The sequence below is a fragment of the Lithobates pipiens genome, unplaced genomic scaffold, assembly GCF_037356315.1.
Source record: "Lithobates pipiens isolate NorthernLeopardFrog02 unplaced genomic scaffold, aLitPip1_a1.2 Scaffold_19, whole genome shotgun sequence".
Taxonomy (NCBI): domain Eukaryota; kingdom Metazoa; phylum Chordata; class Amphibia; order Anura; family Ranidae; genus Lithobates; species Lithobates pipiens.
Window position 1 is genome coordinate 536,654,854 of NW_027507764.1, and position 27,289 is coordinate 536,682,142.

At 41.1% G+C, this 27,289-nt stretch overlaps 1 protein-coding gene across 1 annotated transcript in view; it reads left to right on the forward strand.

Annotated features, from left to right (window-relative positions):
* PKHD1L1 (PKHD1 like 1) overlaps positions 1 to 27,289 on the forward strand; it is a 309,471-nt gene that overhangs the window by 248,973 nt on the left and 33,209 nt on the right. The window contains exons 59-68 of the mRNA XM_077493225.1: positions 3,771 to 3,900; positions 5,499 to 5,672; positions 5,786 to 5,889; positions 9,970 to 10,096; positions 12,567 to 12,688; positions 22,166 to 22,256; positions 22,695 to 22,843; positions 22,929 to 23,051; positions 23,892 to 24,003; positions 26,599 to 26,715. Coding sequence (XP_077349351.1) covers positions 3,771 to 3,900; positions 5,499 to 5,672; positions 5,786 to 5,889; positions 9,970 to 10,096; positions 12,567 to 12,688; positions 22,166 to 22,256; positions 22,695 to 22,843; positions 22,929 to 23,051; positions 23,892 to 24,003; positions 26,599 to 26,715 — 1,249 coding nt within the window. The remainder of the gene's footprint in view (positions 1 to 3,770; positions 3,901 to 5,498; positions 5,673 to 5,785; positions 5,890 to 9,969; positions 10,097 to 12,566; positions 12,689 to 22,165; positions 22,257 to 22,694; positions 22,844 to 22,928; positions 23,052 to 23,891; positions 24,004 to 26,598; positions 26,716 to 27,289) is intronic.

A 27,289-nucleotide genomic window follows, 5' to 3' on the forward strand; every position in this document is an offset into this window, starting at 1 on the left:
GAAGGGCAAATAGGCACACTGGCAACATTTTATGGACACACTGGCAACATATGATGGCCAGTTGGGCACACTGGCAGCATATGATGGGCACACTGGCATTATTTGATGGGCACAGTGGCAGCGTTTGGCACAGTAGCTGCGTTTGATGGGCACAGTGGTTGCGTTTGGCACAGCAGCTGCGTTTGATGGGCACAGTGGTTGCGTTTGGCACAGTGGCCGCATTTGATAGGCACAGTGTCGGCATTTGAAGGGCACAGTGTTGGCATTTGATGGCACAGTGGCTGCATTTGATGGCACAGTGGCTGTGTTTGATGGGCGCAATGGCTGCGTTTGATGGGAACAGTGGCTGCGTTTGATGGCACAGTGGCTGCAATTGATGTTTTTTTTTCTCAAAATTTTTTCAGTTTATTTGCGCCCCACAAAAATTTGGAGCACCAGCCGCCACTGGAGTGGAGAGATAGATCTGGGTGTTGTTGGCATAGAGGTGGTATTGGAAGTTATAAGAGGTTATCAAATGAACCAGGGAAGAGGTGAGGAGAGAGAATAGGAGGGGTCCAAGGACAAAGCCTTAGAGTACCCCACAGAAAGAGGAAGAGTGGTGGAGGAGATGGTGCTGGAAAGCAGGAAAGCGAAGTCGCGGAGGCCAAGCCAGTTTTTTTTTGAGGAGGAGTGGGTGGTCAACTGTGTCAAAGAAAGTAGAAAGATCTAAGTGTATGAGTATAGAGTAATGGCTGTTGATTTTGGTGGTAAGTAAATCATTAGTCAGTTTTAGTAGGGCAATTTCAGTGGAATGTTGTGGGCACAAATCTGACTGTAGGGGATCGAGAAGGTGGTCAGTGAGGTAGCCACTCATATTGTTGTGGACAAGGCATTCAAGAAGCTTGGAGGCAAATGGGAGCAGGGAGATGGGTCTTAAATTATTCAAACAGTTGGGGCCCAGGGAGGGTTTCTTAAGTATTAGGGTAACCAGTGCATGTTTGAGTGAGGAGGGAAAGGTGCCGGAGGAGAGAGGTTAAAGATGCGGGGTGAGAGAGTATAGGATAGAGCAGGAACGGGGGTGGTAGTAATTGTGAGGGGACAGGTGATGAGGTGGGAAGTTGGGCAACTTCCGCTGTGGTAACAGGGTTGAAGGAGGATTATTATCACTGTTTAAAAATGGCACCTTTGCTACGAGAGTAATGGACTCTTCCGATTACCTGGCGTGCGTTCTACTGGGCCAGAAGTGAGAGCCAGCTTGACGCATTTCGTCATCTATGTGTGCCGTCATCAAAAGTAGGTTTGTTTAGCGGAGTGGAGACAGACATTGCATTTGAGAAGGGCAGATGTGTACAGGGTGAAGTCTTGCAGGGATTTCATTTTATGCCATGCTCGCTTAAGAGCTAGCTGCATCTCTTGAGACTTCTAGTGTCGTCTGTTTGCCAGGGTTGTAGCAGACGAGGCCTGGTTCTGCATGTAGAGAGAGGAGCAACTGTGTCCAGGGGGATGACAATAAGTTGTTGTAGACAGAAGTGGCCAGGTCTGAGCAGGACAGGGGTCCAATTTTATCATAAAGGCAGTCAGTAGCAGAATAAAGAAGAGAAAGGTTGAAGTGGTGAAGGTTCCTATGAGTAACTGTATATGTATGTGAATCAATCTGCGCTCACCTAACTACTCATGGAATACCTGAAAGAAAAAATAGTGTATATACGACCAAACACTAATATACCTAAATATATGCTGCTATCTCCCAAAAAATGTAATGCTTCATTTCAACATGGATTATAAACAAAAAAGAGATGCGCAAATACTATATTCATAATGTGTAAAATTAATAAGACTACAACAAAGTGACAGAGTGAAGAGATGGCAAAAACAGATGTAACAAATGGTGATGCTGCCTTTCACATTCAGGAGAGCTTCATTGAAAACTTCACATCAGAGTGGGAGATATACAAAAAGGAGCCAGATGGCCTCTTACCCGAACAGATGGACCCCAAATTATAAGGGTCAAGATTGCCTTATGTTAGCCATATACTGTGAGGGTTTCCAGCCGATCTGCACCACACGATCACTCATCAGCTCTCTCTCAATAGAGACACCAGTCGGGAATAATCATTCAGCGTGCTCCAGCACTGACAACGATCATATGTAATGTTCTCGACCTGAGCTTCTTAATAGAAATGCCGGCTCTCCTCTTTAGCAGATAGCAAGGTAAACTATTAGGAGTATAACACTTGCCTTCAAAAAGGAGCACCTCTGATCATTGTTTGTAGATAATTTGTTGGAAAATAAAGATAAAAAAACTTCATGGTGCAGAAAAACAAGGCATTTATTCCAAGAGTTTTACTTGCACAGCAGAGAAATATAAAATATATAAAAAACAGCACACAGCACTTTGAGCTCTCAGGCTACTAGCTGGTGTGTTGTGACGTCACTGAGTTCTCTCCAACCGACGCGTTTTCCTGTAACATGCATCGACTGGGAAAGGAGATACCTTTCCGATAAAAATCGCTGCCATTACTAGTAAAAAAATAATAATAATAATAATAAAAAATGCCATGAATCTATCTAGATAGAAAAAAGAAGATTGTACAAACCTAAAAACACATTGTTAAGTAATCATGCAAAAACACATAACATGTGACTGAATCAGTCCATGCGAATCAATTGTTAACGTGTAAAAAATAAAAGAAAGTAACAATGAAGGAACAATGAAGGCAACTTCTGGTGCAGCACCTAGAAATCTGCAATGGCCACTGGTCCGTACTTTATATCCCACGAAGAAGTAAGCTAAAAAGCCAGATGGCCTCTTACTGGACACAATGGACCCCAAGTTATAGGGATCAAGCTCGCTTGATATACACAGTAATCAGCTGTGATGTTCCATATGGTTCACTCCAAACACTAGCCACTCTCCTCCATCATGGACAACAAGATGTTTTAATAAATTTCCACCTTCCAGTCACTCTGCCCGATGCTCATCCAGTAAGTATAAGAGATTTAGAAGAAAAGGAACTTCATGGTGTAGTAAATAATGGTAGTTTATTCCATAAAATAATTTAAGCACAGTGAAGAAATATGATACAAATACACAGCCACAGGTTTTCAGACTGCCAGCTGGTGCGTTATTACGTCACACGATTCTCTCTAACCGACGCATTTCCCTGTAACAAGCATTGACTGGGAGCGGATACATCTATCCTCTATTTTGTAGACACTAACACTAACTTTTGCGCAAACCAATCACTATATGCTTTTTACAGGGTTTTTATGTTACCAAGAATATGTAGAATACATATCGGCCTAAACTGAGGGAATTTTTTTTTTTTTAATTGGGATATTTATTATAGCACAAAGTAAAAAATATTGTGTTTTTTTTCAAACATGTCACTTTTCTTTTGTTTATAGGACAGCAGAGGTGATCAAATACCACCAAAAGAAAGCTCTATTTGTGGAGAAAAAATGATAAAAATTGAATTTGGTTACAGTATTGCATGACCACACAATTGTCATTCAAATTGTTACAGCACTGAAAAAACTGAAAATTGGCCTGGGCAGGAAGGGGGTGAAATTGCCCTGTATTGAAGTGGTTAAAGTTCATGTGCTTGTAAAGGCAGGCGTCCCAATACTTTTGGTAATATAGTGTACATACAATGAGATGTAAGCCTGCAGGAGGTCAATATTTTACAACAGGGCCTGGCGGTTGATTAATTGGTATACTCATTATCTCATCATAATTAAGGCACAGTTCATATGTATGTAAAGTTTACCAATACACATTTTTTCATCAGGTCGGTGAAGATATCCTTATCACCACCACCAGTTACAGTGCCTGGCAGACGGAAACCAGGAGAATTATTGATGTGTCACCTGACCAGAGAAACCTCACTTTAAATGTCTCTCTCACTTTTAACCATAAAGGTAAGACATGTGACAAGGCTTGCTTATTAAAGTAAAACTACTAAGGCACAGTTTGGTTAGGTACAAGTTATTTAGGCTACAAGAACTGTCTCTTGCGTGAAGAGACCAGTTGGTTGTGTTTGCCTCCCATGCAAAAAAGTTTCCTTGCCCGTGATTTCTTCATTGGTAATGAACCAAAATAAAGCATTGAGTAATGACTGAAGATATTGGGCTAAACCATTAAATCCATTCCATGGTGTATACCAAGTTTCACTTTTCACTACATATTTACTTTAGCTGTTCCGTTACTAGAATCACAAAGACCACATCCTTTCTTTTGGTGTTCTTCCCCTTCAGTGCAGAGCACAAATGTCAACCTGTTTATAGGCTCTGTAAAAGCTTTGAAGAATATGTTGGCACTATATAAGTATTGGAGATGAATACAACAATAAACATCCACTCGATGACCAGCAACGTACCAGTATGTCGTTGGATTTAAGTTGTTAAACCAGCTCCATGCATTATCCTGGTATGCTTGCAGGCATCACCCTGGTATGACTTTTTAGAGTTGATAGTCAGCTTTCTCTCTAAATAGCCACTGGATTGCTTTTACAAAGCAGGAGGGGAAACCTCAGCCCCCCCCACACTGCTTTTTGCAGCTTTACCAGGAACTCCCGTTGCACCAGGAGTTTCAATTGACCGGCTGGCAGAATTGAATTTTTTCTTCTATAATATAGGAACCCAGAAGCGATGAGCATGCATCATTTCCAGTTTCCTGGAAGTAAATGGTGCCATTTTTAAAAATAATAAGCTTTTGATCACACCGATCTTGGTGTAATCAAATGCTTTTAAAGGCAGAGGAGGGATCTGGGGTCTAAAAGACCCCAATTCTATTCATAAAGAGTACCTGTCGCGTGCCTATTGCTATCACAAGGGATATTTATATTCCCCATGATAACAATAAAAATGATTACATTTTTTTTTAAGTGACAGTGTAAAAAAAAAATTTGAATGCACCCCCCCGTCCTCATGCGTAAAGGCGCATGCACCCATCAGTCTCGCATTCATGAAAATAGTAATCATTGTACACCTGTGAGGTATCACCATGAACATCAGATCATAGGCATTAATTCTAGCTCCAGACCTCCTCTGTAAATCTAAAGTGGTAACCTGTGAAGGCTTTTAAAACTTTGCTTATGTATAGTAAAATTTACAAATTTACATTGTCGCCGTTGCAAGGGCATGTGCAATTTTAAAGCGTGACATGTTTGGTATCTATTTACTCAGTGTAACATCATTTTTTAAATTTTACCAAAGAATTGGGTTATGTATTGTGTTTTTGTACATTAAAATTCAAAAAAGTGTATTTTATTCCAAAAAATTTCAGTTTTAAAAACTGCAGCCGTGTAGCATAAAAAAACACCCACCAATTTATTCTCTAGGGCCTCTGCTTTTCAAAAAATATATCATCTTTGTGGTTTCTAAGTCATTTTCTAGCAAAAAATACTGAGTGTCATAAAAAGGCCTGGTCTTTAAGTGAACATACTAGTCATGGCTACTACAGCCATGTTTGTGTTTTATTTACATAGATATTTATAAATCATGTATTTCTCACACAGCAAACTCCTATCAAGTACCCAACATAAACCTGACTTACACTCTGGCAGCAGATGTGGCTCTGCTCACTAGAAACATCAAGATCATTGGGGAGGATTACCCAGGCTGGTACAGTGAATCATTTGGAGCTCGTGTTCTTGTGGGCACATTTTCAGACAATGGGATGGCCTATAAGGGTAAACTGAATATGAATACTATATATATATTTAACCTGCAACTCCTATCTCTGACCACACAAAAGGCATCTATTATAAATGTGTGTCTTTCTTTTTTATTTTACTCTTTGAAGGAAATGCAAGAATATCACATGTGGAATTCTACCACAGTGGTCAGGAAGGTTACAGAGACCCCATAGACCCCCGCTATTCCTTGGCTTTCCTCAACCTTGGAGAGGTAAGTGTCTTACAGATGTGCATAAACATCTATCCTGTGCCCTATAGTACTGACTTAAAGTTGAATTTTAGGGGCTTTTTTTGCTACAGCTGCAGTCAATCTACTTGTAATGAAGTACATCCCTAGTCCTGCAGGCTGATGGTTTCTGTAGAAATCTTCTTTCCAGTGATGTCCGGTATTCTTCACGGTGCTGAACTTCCAGTACTGTGGGAGTTAAAACCTTCTTATCTAACATTATAGTACAATGAAGTACAGGGCTGGACTGGGACAAAAATATGGCCCTGGACTTAATCCAAACTGGCCCACTTTAATTTAAAACAGTATATAAACTATACGCAATTGTGAAAAAAAAAAGTATAAACATTCCACTATTGGGCATAGGACAGGGCATAGCCTCTCCAGTGCCAATAAATGCAGACTCACCAGTGCCCATAAATGCAGCCTGATCAGTGCCCATCAATGTAGCCACACCTGTGTCCATTAGTGCAGCCTGATCAGTGCCCATCAGCACAGCCACACCAGTGCCCATCAGTGCAGCCACACCAGTGCCCATTAATGCAGCCTGATCAGTGCCCATCAATGTTAGTCCCCCCCAGTACCTGGTCTGCACAGCTTCTTCTACCTAGGTCCCAGGTGCAGTGCTTGTCCTGCAGGTGGTTCCTCTGGAGCTGGGAACCTGGGACCAGCTGTGCACTGCTGGTACATCTGGTCCTCTCTCTTCCTCCTAGGCACCACAGAGCTGGGTAACTAGGGCTGGAGGAAACTGGGGGGGGGGGGGGAGTGGGGGACGAGGTGAGTGCGCAGGGACTCCCAAATGCTGTCCACCAATCAGCTAATTTCCTGACTCCCGCTGTGTAGCTGTTTAGAAAAAAAACTTCTCCGGGTCTCCCCTGTGTTCAGTGGGGGCCGGGGGACAGAGATCGGACTATTTCATAATTTTCAGCTTTAGGCTGATTGATTAATTAATCTGCAGCAGAGCTCCCAGCCAGCTCCACTGTACTGATATAGCACAGGCCGGCCATCAACTGTGTAGTGCATTGCTGTGGATTAATCTGCCCAAAGCCGAAAGTGATGAAATAGTCCGTTTTTTTGTCCCCCAGCCCCCACTGAACACAGGGGGCCCAGAGACATTTTTTTTCTAAACAGCTGCACCACGGAAGATTCGCTTATTGGTGGACAGGGTTTGGGAGTCCCCGCCCGCTCTACCTCCGCTGTCATTGAAACTGGCCCACTGAGCCATCGGCCTACCGGGAAACTCTGATGTCTCATAGTCCCGATGGCCAGTACATGCCTGATGAAGAAGGTCCAAATGGGTTCCCATCCCTTTCTCCCTTCTCCACTCACAAAAGTCACTGCAATGTTTAACCAGAATGTAACATTCTGTTAATAGAGGAAGGGTGAATGAATGCAAGAATCCTCTCCCCCATTTAGAGAACATGTTACTAAAATGCAAAGACAATGCAAGGACTTGAAGAAGGGGAGGACAGAAAGGGATTGTTGGGATTGTTGCCTTTTGGGTCCTTCTTCAGTGTCCATCAATGTGACACATGAAGCTATTTGCTCCTGCAGCAAGTTCAGCGCTGTGAAGAGGAGTAGGCATCACTGTAGAGAAATTAATGTAAAAAAGAAATAGGACTTTATAGGCACACCCATAGAAATACATTTTTAATTGAGGAGAACACTATCTCTGACATTCCTTATTTTTTGGTTATTCGTTTTTTTTAATTTCCCCTTTCCCAATATTATTTCCATACTTAAAGTTTGTATTGATTGAAGCATAGTTAAAGTGGTGACTTTCCAGGCCTACAGCTTGAACCCATTTGGGGTAGGCTGGACTAGGCCATCAAGGTTTGAACAAGTTCTATACTATATGCCTTCACAGTTTATTATATTACAAATATTGTGTAATATATGCAGCAACATTAATTGATATGTTCTTGATTGATAAAATAAAAATTAATTGAATAAAAAATATATAAACGGTTCTCAAAAAAAAAAAAAAAAACACTTGTCAAGTTTTTATTGCGGTCTGTGCCCCCATTATAGAGATTCACCCATTCTGTTTATCATGTTTACTATTATCATCGAAAACGAAAGTAAGAGAAAATCTCAAATTTTGGGTTGTCCCTTGAACAGGAATAGAAGGGGAATCTTCCAGTAGGGTCACTAGTTCTGGTGACCCTGTTGGCAATCAGGAATTCCTTCACTTTGAAGTGATTTTCTCCCACTTCCTGTCTGGCTATGGGGCAGGATGTGAAGGTAAATCTCCCCAATTGGATACAGATGGAAAAGAAAACTGACAGGTGCTATAATCCTCTCTTATTCTGTCCAAAATTAAAAAAGTTTTGCTTTTAGTTTTACATTAAACTTAAAACTTTAACTGCCAGTTACCTGGTTTCCACATTTATTAACCACTTCAGCTCTGGAAGACAACCCCCCCCCCCCCCTTCCTGACCAGGCCATTGTTTGCGATATGGCACTGCTTTAATTTAACTGACAATTGCGCAGGCGTGCGACACCGTACCCAAATAAAATCTTATTTCCTTTTTTTTCCACAAATAGAGCTTTCATTTGGTGGTATTTGATCAGCTCTGTGGTTTTTATTTCTTGCGCTATAAACAAAAAAAAAAAAGAATGACAATATAAGAAAAAAAAAAATTTTTTTTTACTTTCTGCTATAAAACATATCAAATGAAAAAAAAATCTAATTTCTTCATCAATTTAGGCCAATATGTATTCTGCTACATATTTTTGGTAAAAAAAAGAAAATCCCAATAAGTGTATATTGGTTGGTTTGCACAAAAGTTATAGCATCTACAAACTATGGGATAACTTTGTGGAATTTTTATTTATTTTTTTACTAGTATTGGCAGCGATCAGAGACTTATAGTGGGACCTTGATATTGCAGAAGAGAAAATGGACACTAACTGACACTTTTGGGGACCAGTGACACTAATACAGTGAGCAGTGCTAAAAATATGCGCTGTCACTGTACTATTGATACTGGTTGGGAAGGGGTTAACATCAGTGGCGATCAAAGGGTTAACTGTGTGCCTACCTGGTGTTTTACTGTAGTGTGGGAGGTGCTTTTACTAGAAGAAGGCATAGAACCGTTTCCCTGCTTTGCAGGAACACAGGATCCATGCCTTCGTTCTGACAGAACAGCAATCTGCCTTGTTTACATAGGCAGATCACTGTTCTGCCTGTGTACCGAATGATCAGCACGTGCTGGCGGACATTGAGTCTGTGGGACTGGTGATCAGCTCCCTCTGTGTAGAAAACACAGGCGGAGTGAGCCACTGGCCGTGCACACTTGCACCTGATACCTGGAAGTGCAGGATCATGAATATATACATGATCCTGTGCAGCGCAGCCCGCTAGCAGTAAAACTGCTGTAGGGTGATCCACAAGTGGTTAAATCAGTTAGAAGGTACTGATTTAACCACTTGTGGATCACCATTGATATGAAACGTGTCCAACTCTGCTGGCTGCAAGACAGGTACTCAGAAAGTATGAAAGCCAGATAGAGCTAGACTACTAGGATTTTCAGAAGGAGGTCAGCAATGGCTTTCTACATATTTGTCTCAGTACGGGTTTCCTTTAAACTGTATGTGAAGCCAAAAACTATTTATTTTTAGCTTTGGATAAAGTGGGTAAGGGTTAAATACCACAAAGTCACTCACTAAACCTGTGTAAATTGCAGCAGATCATTCTTAATATAGGACATCTGCATGTCTCACATTAATTATAAATAAATGATTCCTCAGTTAGCTTCAGGGGGAACCATGCAAATTATTCCTTTTTTTGTCCCTCGACCAACTGTACTTCTAGAACCACTGGTTTATAGTACAGATACAGCCTAAGGTTATAGAGCCATTTATTTCATTACCACTGCTGGAAGTCTGTTCCCAGAATGTACTATGTGAAGTCTGCTCAAAGCATGCACTATGATAAAATAATTCATTAACATTATTCCTGAATTTACCTCCTACTTTAGGCTGCCAAAAATGATTTATAATATCTTGATAATAAATTATTGTTAAAAAAAACAATTTAGCTATTGTCTTCTGTTTTTTTAGGTACTAGCCAATGAATCCTATGTCAAGGGATGTGCCTTCCATAATGGATTCTCCCCAGCAATTGGAGTTTTCTATACGAATGGACTTGACGTTGATGACAATGTTATTCATTTCACTGTCGGAGAAGGTAACTCTAAATTATTATTAATAAATGAAATGTTTTAAAAGTAATCATAGATTAGCAGTAAAAATAGGGTTAAAGACCATTATACACACATGCATAGCACTTTGGACACTTAAGTTTCTGGACTTCAAGCTGAAGTTTGGGTAGAGCAGTGTTACCCCTTTATTATATTTGAGATTTAATATCGGTGCTGGGACGGACACTTGTATCAATCCTGCAACTCAGGAACTGTTCAATATGTGCTGTCACCCATGACAACCATGCCAGGTAACCGCACCAATGGATTACAAATACGTCCAGTGTTCTGCTATTGCTGGATGTCCCATTTTGGATTACAACGATGTCCAGCGTTCTGCTAATGCTGGACATCCTGAACTTTTTCTTCAAACTCCTGCTTTCAACAGTAAAGTGTGCCCGGAAATGTCTGCTGTTGCCCGGGGTGATCGGGGTAAGCCTGCGGGTAGAACTGTGATAAGTGTTCCCTTCAGTGAGACATGGGCTACAAACTTAATTTTTGCTACCCAAATAGTCAGCGGTTGCTTGGGCACAGTCATGCCAAGCGACATGCCTGGACATGTCCTGCTAGTCTCAGCATGCCTGCAAACTTCAGTTTGTCTAAAAAGGGGCTACAGCAGCACGCTGTGGGAGGGGCCTGCCTATCAGTGTCGCAGACAGCAGCCTGACTGGAAGTGAGGGGGCAGTACCACACCTTAGAGAAGACCCAGCATTCCCTGCCAGCAGACACCACGAGGAGGATGGCAGCACTGACCAGCACTGACATGGTTGCCTGATCTGGTGGACACTGGTGTCTGGCTGGAGTACCAGGGGGGATTCACCCTCAGGATGATTGATGGGACGGAGCAACTGTGCCTGCTGTGTTCAGAGTGCCGGATACCGACCGTGGTGGTCAGTGAGTGGATTTGGTGTGGCCATTGTGGCAAACCGCTCACCCGGCTTGCATCCAGCCAGCAGCAGCCACAGTACTACAATGTGGACCTGCACTCTGGTTGTATCGTGTTTACCTGTGGAAGTCCCAGAAGGTCGGAGAGGGCCTGGAGTCATCCTTGAAAGGCGGAGCAGAGTCGGAGCCTGGTGACTCCCCTGCAAAGATTGAAGACATAAGGGAAGAGGATTCGGTTATGTACTGTGGCCTGGTCGGGGACCTGGCAACTGTAAGTACTGCAATGCAAATGTCCCTGAAATGCCGGCCGCTTCTATGTATCTTGCTATCCAAGTCCAGAAAAGGCCAGTGTTGGAGTAAGGTGTGCCCTCAGGTGAGCTGGACGGGGAAGGCGAGGACAGGGACATAGATTGGGTTTCTCCCAGACTGCAATATGAATTTGGGTCCCTGAAGAGGCTGGCGGAGTGGTCATCTCACAGCAGCAGCTCATAGACGGAATGGGAAACAGGAAGCTTCCAGGCCCTGGAAGCTCAGTCCGAGGGTGGAGATGTACCAGAGTCAGTTTTTGGAAATGAAGAAGATGTAGGAGACCCTATCCACAGCAGACAGCTCTTCTTGAACAGACCTTCCACCACCCAGCCTGGAGCGCCTGCATACAGGCAGTGGGTTATGAGGTCCCACAATGAATGTTTCCTGGCAGAAAAAGAAAGCCCAACAAACTGCCCAGGTTTTCCAGATTCCAGTGGGAGGTGCAGAGAAAAGTCGCTCTGGAGTGGGGTCTGGACTACCCTTATGTTCCTCCCGAGACCATGGACATCATATGAGCTCCTGGGGAAAGTGGGAGCGTCTGGGACTTTTTGCATATCCCCAAGCCTTTGCAGGTGCCAGATTGTACTGAGACCTGGGCCCACTTTGAGGACATTTGGCATAAATAGCGGCTGGGGATTTCAATCTACAGAGACCCGGTGCTTATCGTGAAGGCAGGATGGCCTACAAAGAGCCACTCAGTCTCCATCAGGGAGGAAGGAGGAGGTAGGAAGAGACTGCCTGATCTGCAATTTTATGCCTGAAGAGACTGTTGGAAAGTACAGTTTGTCATGAAAATGTGCCACATACACTGCTGGAGGATAGCAGAATGTGTTCTTTCTCCCTGACTTTGCAGGATCAGACCGGCCTGCCACCCTGGAACTCCCAAGAGAATCTTTTCACTAAATGCTGTTTTTTACCTATTTGTCTCTGTCAGCAGGCCATAACCCTCTCCTGACAGAACAACAGAGAAATGTGTTTAAAGTTAAAACTTGATATTTCTGTCGGCAGGATGCTAACCCCCTCCACAACAGTTGGAGGGCCACCAGTTTGAGATCCCTGCCCTAAGGGCTGGGTAAAGTCTACCAAAGTGCCACAGTTTGTAGACTACTGTCCTAGGAGTTATAACAGATATCTGTAAAACAATGATAAAGTACTATATCTTCCTCATTAGTGCACAGTGCTAGCATTATGTGACTAATAACAGCAAATGATTTGAAAGAAAATAGCCAACCATTGTTTTTAAATTTTGTTTATTTAATCCAGGAATTAGAGTGTTGGGAGATCGGGTGAATGTGAGAGGAAATCTTGTGGCGCTTTCTGTCTGGCCTGGTACATATCAAGGCAGAATGGAGACCACTAACACCCTGTGGCATGCAGGAATAGCGGTTTGTATTTTGTTTAATACAGATTTTTTTGCTCGTTGTCTATATAGTTATTTGTGAATAACTACACAATAATATAACATGAATCAGTATGAAGTAAAACTAAAGGCAACAGTTTTTTTTTTATTTGAATAGAGTGATGAGGTTTCAGGTTTGTATTGCTGTCTCTAATTGTCCTGACCACCGATGTCACGGGAATGAAAGTGAGGGTGAATCAAAAATTGTGAGTCTCCACCAGAAAAGGAATAAAGAGGGAATCTTCCATTGGGGGCACTTGTTCCCGTGTAAGCTAATGCCAGCCATGATGAGTGATTTTCTTTCCTGCAACCACGGGTTGCAGGAAAGAAAACCACTTGATTTCCCCACCAACACAGTTAGTGTTGATAGGGGAATCTCTACCACTGAGCCATTATGTTCTCTCTGTTTGAGGGGGAGCCATTCCCATTGAGAGAACACAGTGATTCTTGCTAGTATCTATAACATCAACTAGCTATAATCACATGTAAAATCAGGCAGGCTGATTGTTACCATGTTGATCAATCGAGCAACTTGAGTACATTCAGCCTGCCCAAACATGGTTTGATTCTCAGCTGCTACTGAACTGGCCGAGATTCAAAATGTCTATGGCCGGCTTAAGGCTTCGTTTATACTTATACATTTAGAGGGGTGGTAAGAATAAGCCCCTGAGCCGCCTTTCCCTGCTTAAAACAGAGCTCCACCCAAAAGGAAAAGCCCCCCCCCCCCCCCCCCCTACATTTGGAACTTTTTGGGAGGGAGCAGGTATCTGGTTTTGACAGGTACCCGCTCCCATCACCACGCTGTTCTGAGCTGGATAGATCGCCCCCTTCCCATGCAGTCCTCTGGGACACATCACTGGTCCCAGAAGCCTACAGGACCATTCACAAGGCACAGCACGCAAGGCTTTAATTCCTGAATCCCTTAGTAGAGATCCCAGCACCTGCACCCGGAGCTGAGTGAAGAATGGGCTCGGGTGAGGACATCACTGGATCACTGGACAGGCAAGTGTATTTGTAGTTGCTGAATTTACATTTTTTGGGGGGAGCCTGGAGCCAATGCAACTGGACAGGTATGTACACATGCCGTGCATACAAAGCTTTGCTTCATGGCATGGCAAAAATGATCCTGCGGTCATGTTTGGTGGGCAATACTGCCACTGAACAAGGTACTGTATATCCTAGTTAATGGGGCTGTGCTGTAACTATAAGCCAAATGCCAGGTTCGTGGTGCAGTATTGCCATTCAAGCAGCCCCCAAAAAATATGTCATTTAGGAGATTGCAGAATGCTTATTAGACATGCTTGCACTGCTCTATGGAAAGCAGTTCACCACAGGCGTAAACAAACCATTACAGAAGAATATCCTCAAAGTGGCAAGATATCATTTTACCTTTTGTGTCAAGGACAGAAAATTATGGCAAATCTCTACTCTAGCCAAAATTTTAAAAAATTGGCTTTTTATACTTTAACCACTTAACCTCCAAGAGATTTACCCCGCTTCATGACCAGGCCATTTTTTGTGACAATTGCACGGATATGCATCACAAATAAACCCAAATGTACCCAAATAAAATGTGTAATTTTTTTCTCACAAATAGAGCTTTCTTTTGGTGGTATTCCATCACCATTGTGTATTTTATTTTTTGCGTTATAAAGAAAAAAAGACAGACAATTTTGATTAAAAGCAATACTATTTACTTTCTGCTATAAAACATATCCAATAATAAATTGAAAAAAATGAATTTAGGCCAGTATATATATTCTGCTACATATTTTAGGTACAAAAACCCAATAAGCATATATTGGTTTGCGCAAAAGTTTTAGCATCTACAAACTATGGTATATTTACTGAAATTTTTGTAAATTTTGTTATACTACTAGTAGGCGGGGCTGCCCTCTCTCTCCAACGCTCTTCACTCTGGCAGTTAAACCAATTGCCGAGGCCCTCCTTTTCTCCTCTGAATTCCGAGGACTTCAAGTAGGTTGAGTGGCGGGGCAGGTGGCCCTGTACACTGATGGACATTTTGTTGCTCCTTCGTGATGTGACTCCCTCCCTACTGGGAGCACTTTAGGTCCTTAACACCTTTTTGGAGGTCACAGGTCAATTGGCATAAGTCTACTTTGTTTCCCATTGATCCTGGTGCCGGGAGCACTCCGCAAATTATCTTCTGTGGGTTGACAAATTTTGCTACTTGGGTGTAGTTGTGTCTCATAATGCATCAGACTATGGGGTTGGTTTACTAAATATAAATGGTCTGTGCACTGCAAGTGTACCCACAAGTGCACTTCAAGTGCAGTTGCTATAGATCTGAGGGGAACATACAAGGAAAATAAAAAATATTGCATTTTTGCTTGCACATGATTGGATTATAGAAATCAGTAGAGCTTCCCCTCATTTCAGAGCTTCCCCTCAGATCTAGAGCAACTGTACTTCCAAGTGCATTTTCAGTGCACAGTATATTTGCCTTTAGTAAATCAATATCAATGTTTCTCTCAATTGAATCCCTGTAATGCAGGGGGCCAAGGTCAAGCTTAAGGTGTGGGGGCAATCTGCCACTGTCTCTGTTAGGATACATCAATTTACTCAAAATGAAAATACTCCCTAAATGTACCTAACTATTTCGTCACTCTCTACAATGGATCCCCAGATGTTCTCTTCCTTCCTCTGGGGTCCTCAAACCCTGTGCTATAAACTAACCACCATCATGCGACCATCCCTACATGGGGATCTAGCATTCCCAGACAGTCATAAATATTTCCTGGCAACACAGCTAGTGACTGCCCACTGGTGGCTCCAGCTGGAGGTCTCCAACTCCTGCACAATGCTAGAAGCAGCAATTCTGGGCTCTTCGGAAGCCCTCCATGTATTGTTTTTATGCGGTCTTAAGGCTCTGTACTCCCTGACCCCCCCCCCCCCTCCACATGCCAACAACAATAGAAGCCTTGACCACAAGTCTTGGTTTTAAGTCCCAAGACCCAACAGTTCTTTCCCCCTATACACCGCTTTGGAATAACCAAAATTTGCACCAATTTTATGCCCTTCCAGACCCACAGGTCTGGACCAAATATAGGATTAGAACGATCTCGCATATAGTCAAGAATAGGACTCTTATGCCCTTTACCTCCTTCTGCACCAAATTTAAAACCCCCACCCATTACCTGTTTCGACCTTGCAGATTGCTCACCCCTTTGGTGGCCAGTTCCCCCACTGCCCACTGCAGCTCACATGTACTTACCTTGATGCCCTACTTCGGTCAGACTCTCTGCAGAAACTGGCTTCAACCCTCTACAAGCATCTTCACGTGGTGGCACTCCCTGATTTGTCCTCTCTCAGGCATAAATTACTTCTGAATATCCCAGATCTGGATGATGAAAACTGGACAGACATGTGGTACATTCCCTTTAAACAACTGGTTTCCATCAGAAACAAGCTTATCCAATTGAAAATCTTACACAGAGCCTACTATACTCCTCACAGGCTCCACAGGTTCAACCCCACTGTCTCCCTGACCTGCTGGAGATGTGACCAGTCAGTGGGGGACTTCATTTATGTCTTCTGGACCTACACTATCATTACTGTACAGGGTGACAGTTGTTGCCATCATCAGCACAGTGACCCAGATTTAACCATTTCCCTACCGGGCCGATTCTGGCATTCCTCTCCTACATGTAAAAATATTTTTTTTTGCCAGAAAAATTACTCAGAACAACCAGTACAGCATTTTTGTAATAGATACAGCGGGCGCACCCGCTGCGCTGGAGCCGATGCACGTGGCTGGTGGCAGTGATGTCTGCCAGCCACCGGCAATCGCTCCACAGAGAAGCAGAACAGGGATCTGCCTATGTAAACAAGGCAGATCCCCATTCTGACAGGGGAGTAGAGAGAGATTGTCTGTTCCTAGTGATACTCCCAGTCAGTCTACTCCCCCCACAATTAGAAAGCACTTCCCTAGGACACACTTAACCCTTTTATTGCCCCTGCTGTTAACACCTTCCCTGTCAGTGTCATTTATACAGTGATCAGTGCAGTTTTACAGCACTGATCACTGTATTGATGTCACTGGTCCCAAAAAAGTGTCACTTGGAGTCAGATTTGTTGCAGTCCCGCTAAAAAAATGCAGATCGCCACCATTACCAGTAAAAACAATAACATAAATAAATAAATGTCCCTAAATCTATCCCTTATTTTGTAGACAAAACTTTTGCACAAAACAATCAATATACGCTTATTGGGATTTTTTCTACCAAAAACATGTAGCAGAATACATATTGGCCCAAACTGATGAATAAATTTGTTTATATATATATATATATATATATATATATATATATATATATATATATATATATATATATATATATATATATATGCAAAATAGCAGAAAGTAAAAAAAATATATTTTTTTCAAAAAAGATGGTCGTGTTTTGTTTATAGCGCAAAAAATAAAAACTGAGGAGGTTATCAAATACCACCAAAAGAAAGATCTATTTGTGGGGAAAAAAAGACATCAAATTTTATTTGAGAACAGTGTTGCACCCCCCCTGCTATTGTTGGTTTAATTAATGCAGTGCCATATTGCAAAAAAGGGCCTGGTCATTAAGGAGATAAATCCTTCTCGGGCTGAAGCAGTTAAAAACAAAAAACTATTTTTTTTGTATAATGTGAAAGATGATGTTACACTGAGTAAATATTTAACGTGTCACGCTTTGAAATTGTGCACACTTGTGGAATGGCGCTAAACTTTGGCATTTAAAAATCTCTGTAGGCTACACTTTAAACATTTTTTACAGGTTATCAGTTTAGAGTTACAGAGGAGGTCTTGTGCAGTTTATTGCTCTTACTCTAACGTTTGCGGCGATATCTCACATGTGTTTATATATGCGGATGCAATCTACCTATGTGTTCACTTCTGCATATGAGCACGAGGGGATGGGATGCTTTAATTATTTATTTATTTATTTTTATTGTTTTATTTTATTTTGTACATTTTCCCCTTATTTTTAAATTTTTTTGATCACTTTTAATCTTATTACAAGGAATGTTTACAGGACAGGTCTTCTTTACAGAGAGATTTGGGGTATATATGTCCCCACATCTCTCCTTTATGCTGGAAAGCCTGACATTAAAAAAAAAATATATATATATATACAGTGGTGTGAAAAAGTGTTTGCCCCCTTCCTCATTTCCTGTTCCTTTGCATGTTTGTCACACTTAAGTGTTTCGGAACATCAAACCAATTTAAACAATAGTCAAGGACAACACAAGTAAACACAAAATGCAATTTGTAAATGAAGGTGTTTATTATTAAAGGTGAAAAAAAATCCAAACCATCATGGCCCTGTGTGAAAAAGTGATTGCCCCCTAAACCTAATAACTGGTTGGGCCACCCTTAGCAGCAACAACTGCAACCAAGCGTTTGCGATAACGTGCAATGAGGCTTTTACAGCGTCCTGGAGGAATTTTGGCCCACTCATCTTTGCAGAATTGTCCTAATTCAGTTACATTAGAGGGTTTTCGAGCATGAACGGCCTTTTTAAGGTCATACCACAACATCTCAATAGGATTCAGGTCAGGACTTTGGCTAGGCCACTCCAAAGTCTTCATTTTGTTTTTCTTCAGCCATTCGGTGGTGGACTTGCTGGTGTGTTTAGGATCATTGTCCTGCTGCTGAACCCAAGTTCGTTTCAGCTTGAGTACACGAACAGATGGTCAGACATTCTCCTTCAGGATCTCTTGGTAGACAGCAGAATTCATAGTTCCTTTTATCACGGCAAGTCTTCCAGGTCCTGAAGCAGCAAAACAGCCCCAGACCATCACACTACCACCACCATATTTTACTGTTGGTATAATGTTCTTTTTATGAAATGCAGTGTTCCTTCTACGCCAGATATACTTGGACACACACCTTCCAAAGAGTTCCACTTTTGTCTCATCGGTCCACAGAATGTTGTCCCAAAAGTCTTGGGGATCATCAAGATGTGTTGTGGAGAAATTGAGACGAGCTTTGATGTTCTTTTTGCTCAGCAGTGGTTTTCTCCTTGGAACTCTGCCATGCAGGCCATTTTTGCCCAGTCTTTTCCTGATGGTGGAGGCATGAACGCTGACCTTAACTGAGGCAAGTGAGGCCTGCAGTTCCTTGGACGTTGTTTTGGGGTCTTTTGTGACCTCTTGGATGAGTCGTCGTTGCGCTCTTGGGGTAATTTTGGGCGGCCGGCCACTCCTGGGAAGGTTCACCACTGTTCCATGTCTTCGCCATTTGTGGATAATGGCTCTCACTGTGGTTCGCTGGATTCCCAAAGCTTTGGAAATGGCTTTATAACCCTTTCCAGACTGATAGATCTCAATTACTTTCTTTCTCAATTGTTCCTGAATTTCTTTGGGTCTCGGCATGATGTGTAGCTTTTAAGGATCTTCTGGTGGACCTTACTGTGTCAAGCAGCTCCTATTTAAGTGATGCCTTGATTGTGAACAGGTGTGGCAATAATCAGGCCTGGGTGTGGCTAGAGAAATTGAACTCAGGTGTGGACAACCACAGTTATAGTATGTTTTAATAAGGGGGGCAATCACTTTTTCACACAGGGCCATGATGGTTTGGATTTTTTTTCACCTTTAATAATAAACACCTTCATTTACAAATTGCATTTTGTGTTTACTTGTGTTGTCCTTGACTATTGTTTAAATTGGTTTGATGTTCCGAAACACTTAAGTGTGACAAACATGCAAAGGAACAGGAAATGAGGAAGGGGGCAAACACTTTTTCACACCACTGTATATATATATATCTCGATCTCATGCTTTCCAGTAAAAAAAAAAGATCATAGGGTCATAGAGATGGCCGGAGAACATCTGATCCCTGGCTAGCTCTATGCTAAACCGCTACCCCCGTTGTATTATTCTCTGGCTTCCCAATGGCACGGGAGAGCCACGAGAAGCACTGGTGGGTGGTGGGAGGGGTGGGACATCTTGTCCCGCCACCTATAAAAACAATCAAGCGACTAAACAGCTGCTACTATGGCTTTTACTTTGCAGGGAATAGCCAACTGAAAAAAAAGATGCCTGTAGCTGCAGAAATTATTCAGACATCTCCACTCAAAGTCCAGGACTTCATAAGACATCCTTGGGTGGAAGGAATTTATTCCTACTCTGAAGAATCTGCCTACTGGGCCTTGTTGATGGCCTTTCTCCCACGGCGTTCTATGCCAGGAAGGCACTCGCACTCCACTTGAAAAAGCCCTTAGCTCCTACCACTGTCTTTTGGAAGCAGCTAGTCAATTCAAACCTAACAGTTTACAAAGTAGGGCAAAGTAGGGAACCTGCAAATTTAACAGAATGTAGGCAAAGTGGTTGGAGGATGCCACCTCAGCGTAAACTTACTTTTTTTTAGGCCGGGGGCCAGGGTAGGTCCCTCTTTATCCTGTTCTTTTGTTTTGGCAGGGGAACCTGTATTGGGTTTGCAAGGGCACAGGCAAGGTCATGTTCTTCTTTTTTCATACTATTGTACTGCTGGTACTGTGTACCTACCATGTTCAGGTGGTCTGCTCCTGCGTGTGCTAGACTACTTATTTTCGTGTTTATTCTTCAATTCTCCAAGTTCTGTGTACTACGTAGCCTATTGGTAGCATGATGTAAAGATATTCCTAAGGCATGACCTGTTTTCTGCTAGAAAAATAATAGTTCTTTGATGGACAAGTTGAATGTCACCTATATTTCGATGGCCTGGAAAATGTTAGATGTGCACGATGGAAACATTTTTTGTTTCATTTTAGATTTGTTCGTTAAGTTAATTATTTTGTTCATATTCGTTTTGTTAGAATGATTCATTTTCGGAATTAGTTTAGTATATTTGGATTAGGTTAGTATATTTGTTACTTTCAAATCTATTTGAATCTCGGAACATGGCTACTATTTTATTCTATTCTAATCTATTCTATTTATTATATTATTTTATTTGTTTTTTATCTATTCCGTTTTAGTCTGTTGTATTCTGTTTTATTCTATTCTAGTTAACTCAGTTCTATTCTATTTTTCTCTTATTCTATTCTTTTCTATTCTATTTTTTACTATTGTATTCTATTCTTTTCTATTCTATTTCTTTCAATTCTATTCTATTATATTCTATACTATTCTATTTTATGTTTTCTATTATATTCTAAAAATCAGCCTAAGTAGGAATCAGCATCTTATTTCACTGTTACCATTTCAAATCCAACTTCATATATAAATTTAAATTAATGTTTAAATTCATGTCATTAGTTATTTCGTTACGTTATTTAGTTTTTATATAATTTATTTTGGATATGTCCCAATAATGAAAATTTTGTCCAAATTTCATTTCATAGTGAGTGAATTGCACATGTCTAAAAATTAATAATTTGTAGGAAGCATTTTGTAAATCCTCAGCTGTCAGAAAAGTATGCAAGTGTTGGCTGGCCACCATCGCCTTCACTGGCTGGGATGATGTTATCACTCTTGCATGGGCTAGCCATTGAAAAGTACTGCAGTACTAAAGCCTGACAGTTTGTGTATCCTTTACATGTATTGCAATACTTGGTTTAATGCTTTAAGCTTAGAGGAATGGATATTAAGGGCCCCCTTTTGAGACCTGGTAGATTTATGCCTCGTACACACGATCGGACTATCTGGCAGACTTAGTTCGATCATGTGTGGGCTCCAGCGGACTTTTTCTTCCCAAAAGTCTGGTGGACTTAGAAATAAGACTTGCTTCAAAATTGTCCGCTGGACTCGGCTTTTAGCGGACAATTCGTTCGTCTGTGTGCTAGTCCGGCGGACTAAAACCGACGATAGGGCAGCTATTGGCTACTGGATAGGAACTTCCTTATTCTACGCCATCACGTTCAAATCCGCCAGACTTTTGGATTGATCGTGTGTGGCCAAGTCCGTTCGCTTGTAAGTCCGGTGGACCTCAGCTGCAAAATCCGTTGGATTGTCCGCCGGACTAAGTCCGCCGAATAGTCCGATCGTGTGTGCGCGGCATAAGACTAACTGATCCTGGATTTAACATAGACCTAATGGGGTTAATTTACTACTGGAAAATAGACTATTCACTTTGCAAGGGAACTTTCCCCAGAGCTTAGTGAATGACTGTAATCACTATAATCAATCAAAAATTCAGGTTTTTTAAACTTTTCTTGTGATTCGGTATTCCTTGCAAAGTGACATAGTGACATTTCACCACATTTACTAAGCTCTTGGAAAAATTATCTTACAAAATTAAAAGCCTAATCAACCCCAATCAACCCCGTCAAATGTAATTATGTCTTGGTGTTTCCATGTTGTGTGCTTTGCTACTGAAAATTTGTGTATTAAAGCTTGTGTATGGGTACAACTTCCCAAAAGCCCTACGTTTTATCAAGGTTGTTCTGTGTTGTGTGTGAGGTAAATGATATTATAAAAAAATATTACATTCAAAAATATGTCTTGTTTTTATAATATCCATATTTAGATTAACGAAGGCAGTGGCATTGTACTACAGAATAATACAGTGGCGGGTTTTGAAAGAGCAGCATATCATATCAATGGAGAACCTTGTTCAGGTGAGAATTCTATTTGTATATTTTACATAGAAGCACAAAGACTTTGATCAATATGATTTTAGTTTCACTCCCCCAAGTCTAATTGCTAAGCAGAAACACCATCACTGGAGGAGGTTGGTGGGTAAGGTAAGCACCAACACCACCCAACATCACTGGAGGAGGTTGGTGGGTAAGGTAAGCACCAACACCACCCAACACCAGAGTTTATCCAAGATGGACTCCTGCAACATGAAGACTGAGAAGGAGTGGGGATGAGGTATTATACTTGGCTATCATGATCTGTTAGGGGGCTCTGAATGGGCAGGTGACAAATGTGTTTTTGAGGCCCTGCAAGTATCTTGATCACACCCGTAAGGGAGAAAACTTGTTTGTTGGAGTTGTTTTTTTTTTTTAAACCAGTCATCAGAGGTTAAACATTTGACTGATTTGCTGTTACAGGTTTCTCTAATCCTAGTCCAGCATGGTACAACAATGAAGCTTATGGTGGATTATATGGCATTTACATGAATGAAGATGGCCTTCCAGTGTGCTCACGTGTGAGAGGGTTTTTCATATGGAAATGCTGGGATTATGGAATCTACACCCAGGTAAGTTATAGACAAACAGACATGCAGGTGTGTTGTATATTATTGTAAACCATGGTCTAACCCTTTTATGTATTGTGTTTTGTAGACCATCTCCTCATTGCAGATCTCTGATGTGATCCTGGCAGACAATGGAATGGGTATACTTTCTATAGTCTACACTCCTCCTTCAGTTTCTCACGTTATCTCCAATAAGACTGTTCAGATCACGGTATGAAAATCAGTCATCAGATACTGGAATTTCTGATTGATTTATTATGACAAAAATACAACTCTGCCTTAATTTTTAACATATGTGTATTTATAAAATAATGTAATTGTTTTATCTTTTAATGTCTGTACCTTTTGGCACTTTAAAAGTCCCATATAATCTCCTTTAGTGTTTGTGCATATTAATCATTATCGGGATGTATTGTCAAGACCTATCAACCAGGTCAACCTTATCTAAAGCGAAGGTAATAAGCTAATTTAAAGGCTAAGTTCACCTTTTACTGAAAATAGCCTATGCAATCAAGGAACTCCATTAGGTATTGAAAAACTTTGTAGCTCTGTAAAATGTCCATTAGTTTTATTGTCATACATGTAAGCCACATTGGCCCCTTGGAAGCCTGGGCAAAAAAACTCCCAGTTACCAATACCCACATACTGCCTTGTTTCTAGAACGTGAAAAACGTTTTCACTCCAATAATGCTGGGGGTAAGTGTCCTATGGTTTTCACATCGTAGCAACAAATTGGGACGTGGAGATGGCTAATGAGGAGTTTTTGGCCTGGTGTCCAAGGGGGCCCAAATAGCCTACAGGTATGACAATAAAATTAAAAAACATTTTGCAAAGCTGCACAGTTTATTAACACATACTGAGGCCCCTCGACTACATAGGTTATTTTCTGGAAAATTTTAACTTGCCATTTAAATAGTCAGTTCAGTAGGCATCCTGAAACTTTTACATTTTATGTATTATTATTATTATTTTTATTATAAATATTATGATACCCAATCCGTGGCTTCCTAATGTCCTTTTACAATAAGCTCTTCTGTCTTTTTTTTTCCAGAATTCGCTGCTTATTGGAAGCAGTCCCAACATTGATTGCACTGATATTCTCACAGACAGTGACCCCAACATCAAACTTTCTGACCAGCATCGCAGTCACAGACCTCTGACAGGTAAACTCTAATTTAACAACGATATAAAAATAATGAAACATTTTGGGTCAACCTGACACATTTTATTCAGATGAACAAAGCTGTCCTTTTTTTTGGATAGAATAAGGAAGGGTAATACCCCCTGTCAGTTTCTTTTCTGCCATCTGTTTCCCTTTGGGAAGATTTCTCTTTACTTCCTGTCCCACAGCCAAAACATGAAGTGCGAGGAAATCTCACCAATCCGAGGGAATTCCCAGTTGTCATCATGGTTGTCTGTACCTAGTGTATCTATTGGAAGATTTCGCCTCTAAAACTTCTTTGGGGATAACCTAAAATTTGGGTTTTTCTTTTACTCTCATTTTCGATGATAACAGAAAAAATAAAGAAGGTGTATTTCCCTAAAAGGGGCACAGGCAGCAATAAAAACCTGACAGATGTTCTAATCCCTCTTCACAGTGTCCAAAACAAAACTGTTTGCCTTTTAGTTATACTTGAAATAAGTGGGTATTAAAGTATATCTGAAGCAGGCTAGAGCGGGGATGCTCATCCCAGGCACAGGAGCAATCGGACTCATGTAAGTAAAAGGGGGGCTCTGGAGAGGGGGGTGCGTTGAATGCATTGAGGTGAAAAACCACAAAGGTTTACAACCCTTTTAACACCTCTCGTTTATTCTCCATAGTATAAAATAAAAATCGATCAAGAAAATCACTTTGTACTGTTGGCCTGCGTGCCATATTTATATCTACTGAGCCTTTTAATGTCTCTGTATCTGCTGTCTTTAAAACAATGTTAAAAAAACCTTGTTGAATGAAAACAAATTCAATAGGAAAAGTGAGAACCATTAGAATTGCCATAGCAGGTTTCAGGTCATTTAATTCTCTGGTATGTATCAAATATTTTATCACTGTTAAGTGCTAGTTTAGGTTTTTGGGGTTGTATTTGATATGTGCAAAGACAGATCACAGAAATACATATATATATATATATATATATATATATATATATATATATATATATACCATTTAATTAAGTAATGACAACTACAAATAACTATATTAGAAAATATAACAAGACTACTTAACTAAAGATGCTGTTTCTGCCACGAGTCCCTCCATTATGGCGCGGCACAGAGGATCAGAACCAGATGCATGCACGGTGGCAGCTCTGAGATGAGACAGTTATTCCAAGTTCCAAAGGAGATAAGTGGATTTCCAAATAGTCAGTTTACAATGACATTCCTATTGCATTAAGTCATCTAAGATAACTAGACTTTGGAGGCTTGCTTTCTTAGATATTATGAGACAATATGCAATTTCAGAAAAGGAAACCAACAGTACTAAATGCACTGCCAAAATGTGCTACCCTAACCAGATTGCCCAGCTGCTGCAATCACCATGAATGTGTGTTCATCACATAAACCAAACCATCAATCATGTGCAATTCACTTTATGTTTTATAGTTGGAGAATCACAGTGTCATATTTATATTTTTATATTTTTATATTTTTATATTTTTATATTTATAAAATATGCAATTTCCCCATCAACAAAACACTGAATAAATGATTTCCTCTAAATTATTAGCTGGAGGCAGAACAGGACTGAAAGCTGAAGTCCAGTCAGGACGAATAGTCTCCCCATACAAAAGAAATCACTAACCTGAGCAGAACCTTTCCAAATAATTTGACCTTCCTTGAATACAGCTTTTTCAAAGATGGGATCTGCAGAGCTTACTGGCAGCAATTGGTGGTACTTAAAATCCATGGTCTGTGGATTACCGTGGACTTTTCCCACCCATATACACCCATTGCAATTGAGTGGCTGCTTTCCAAATTCCCCCTCCTTGCGAGGTCTTTAAAAAGGTTGCAATGGGTTTTTAAAAATGTATTAAAATAACAAACATGTTATACTTACTTTCTCTTCTGGGGTGCCCTGCCACTGCTCTTTGCTTTTAGGATAGGAAGGCACTCCCAAGCCAGGCTCTGTGCATCCATAGACACACACAGCATGGCACTGCCCCACCTCTCACTCCCTCCTTAAAGGATTTGATTGACAGCAGCAGGAGCCAATGGCTCCAACTGCTGCCCCGGGCCTGGGAGAGAGAGGGAAAGAAGACAAGCACTGTTGCATGTGGGGACATCACTCGATCACGTGACGACTCAGGTAAGTATAAGGGGATGAGGGATGATACAATTACTGGGACATATTTTACCTCAATGTAGGAAATGCATTAAGGTAAAAAATGTTTAGTCTTTCAAACCACTTTATTAGTATAACTTAGATTTTCTGGGTTCAGGGGTGAGATTTAAGCATATTGCCTTTTGCTTATACTTGGGGAGTACAACATGTTTTCACCTATGTTCATTATGTGGACAATTATTGACAGAAAGGAAAGTATGATCAATCAACAATCATGGATTACATCCAAAGCAAGCGAAAAATTGTGTAAAAATAATTTTTTACCAGCAGGTGATGCTTACAGGTCATATCTATACTTAGAGCTGCTCAAGTCAATAAAAACAAGTTGCTACATGGCATAGTACAATCTATTGTAGGAATTTGCATTTTTTTCAGAAATCATCCTAATATAAAATACATATTGTATTTTCTCCAACAGGAGGCAGAAGTGGCATCTGCTGGCCAACCTTTGCCTCTGGTCATAACTTGGCCCCAGGGCACCCAATGGCAGGATTAATGAACTACAATGCAATCAGTGGACTAATGACCGTGGAAGGTAATTTTTCATAGGACCTTATATGTTCATAACTGCATAACTACGCATGTTGTTTATAGTTTAGGCTTAAATCATAAGCTCAACCACCCATGGGTTGATTTACTGAAGTCAAACATTCTGTTCACTTTGCAAGGAAAGCTTATATAAGTACAGATTCAGGTACAGTATTACTGCTAGATAATTTACTAATTAACTGTTTAAAGAAACTCCCTTAAAGCTGGAAATAATGTTGATTGGTGCCTGTTCACATCAATGCCACTGTGATGTAACCTTGAGGAAGGTACCTGTGATACTTCGGCATGATACAGCGTGATGTTTCACCTCAGAGACTTCAATGGAAATGCATCAAAATCTATTGTATTTAAATGTTTAATGCAGTTCCAGTGTCTTTACCCCCACCCGCACCATGTGTTCTTGCCTAGAGGCGATTCAGTTCGCATTGTGCACTATACAAGTATTTTATTCATTCGTTCATTCATGAAGAATGCATCAGTGTGAACCAGGAAAACCCACAGCTACTGTAGGTATACCTACAACAGCCCATTCCTATTGGCCAGTAAGGCTGTCCATCATA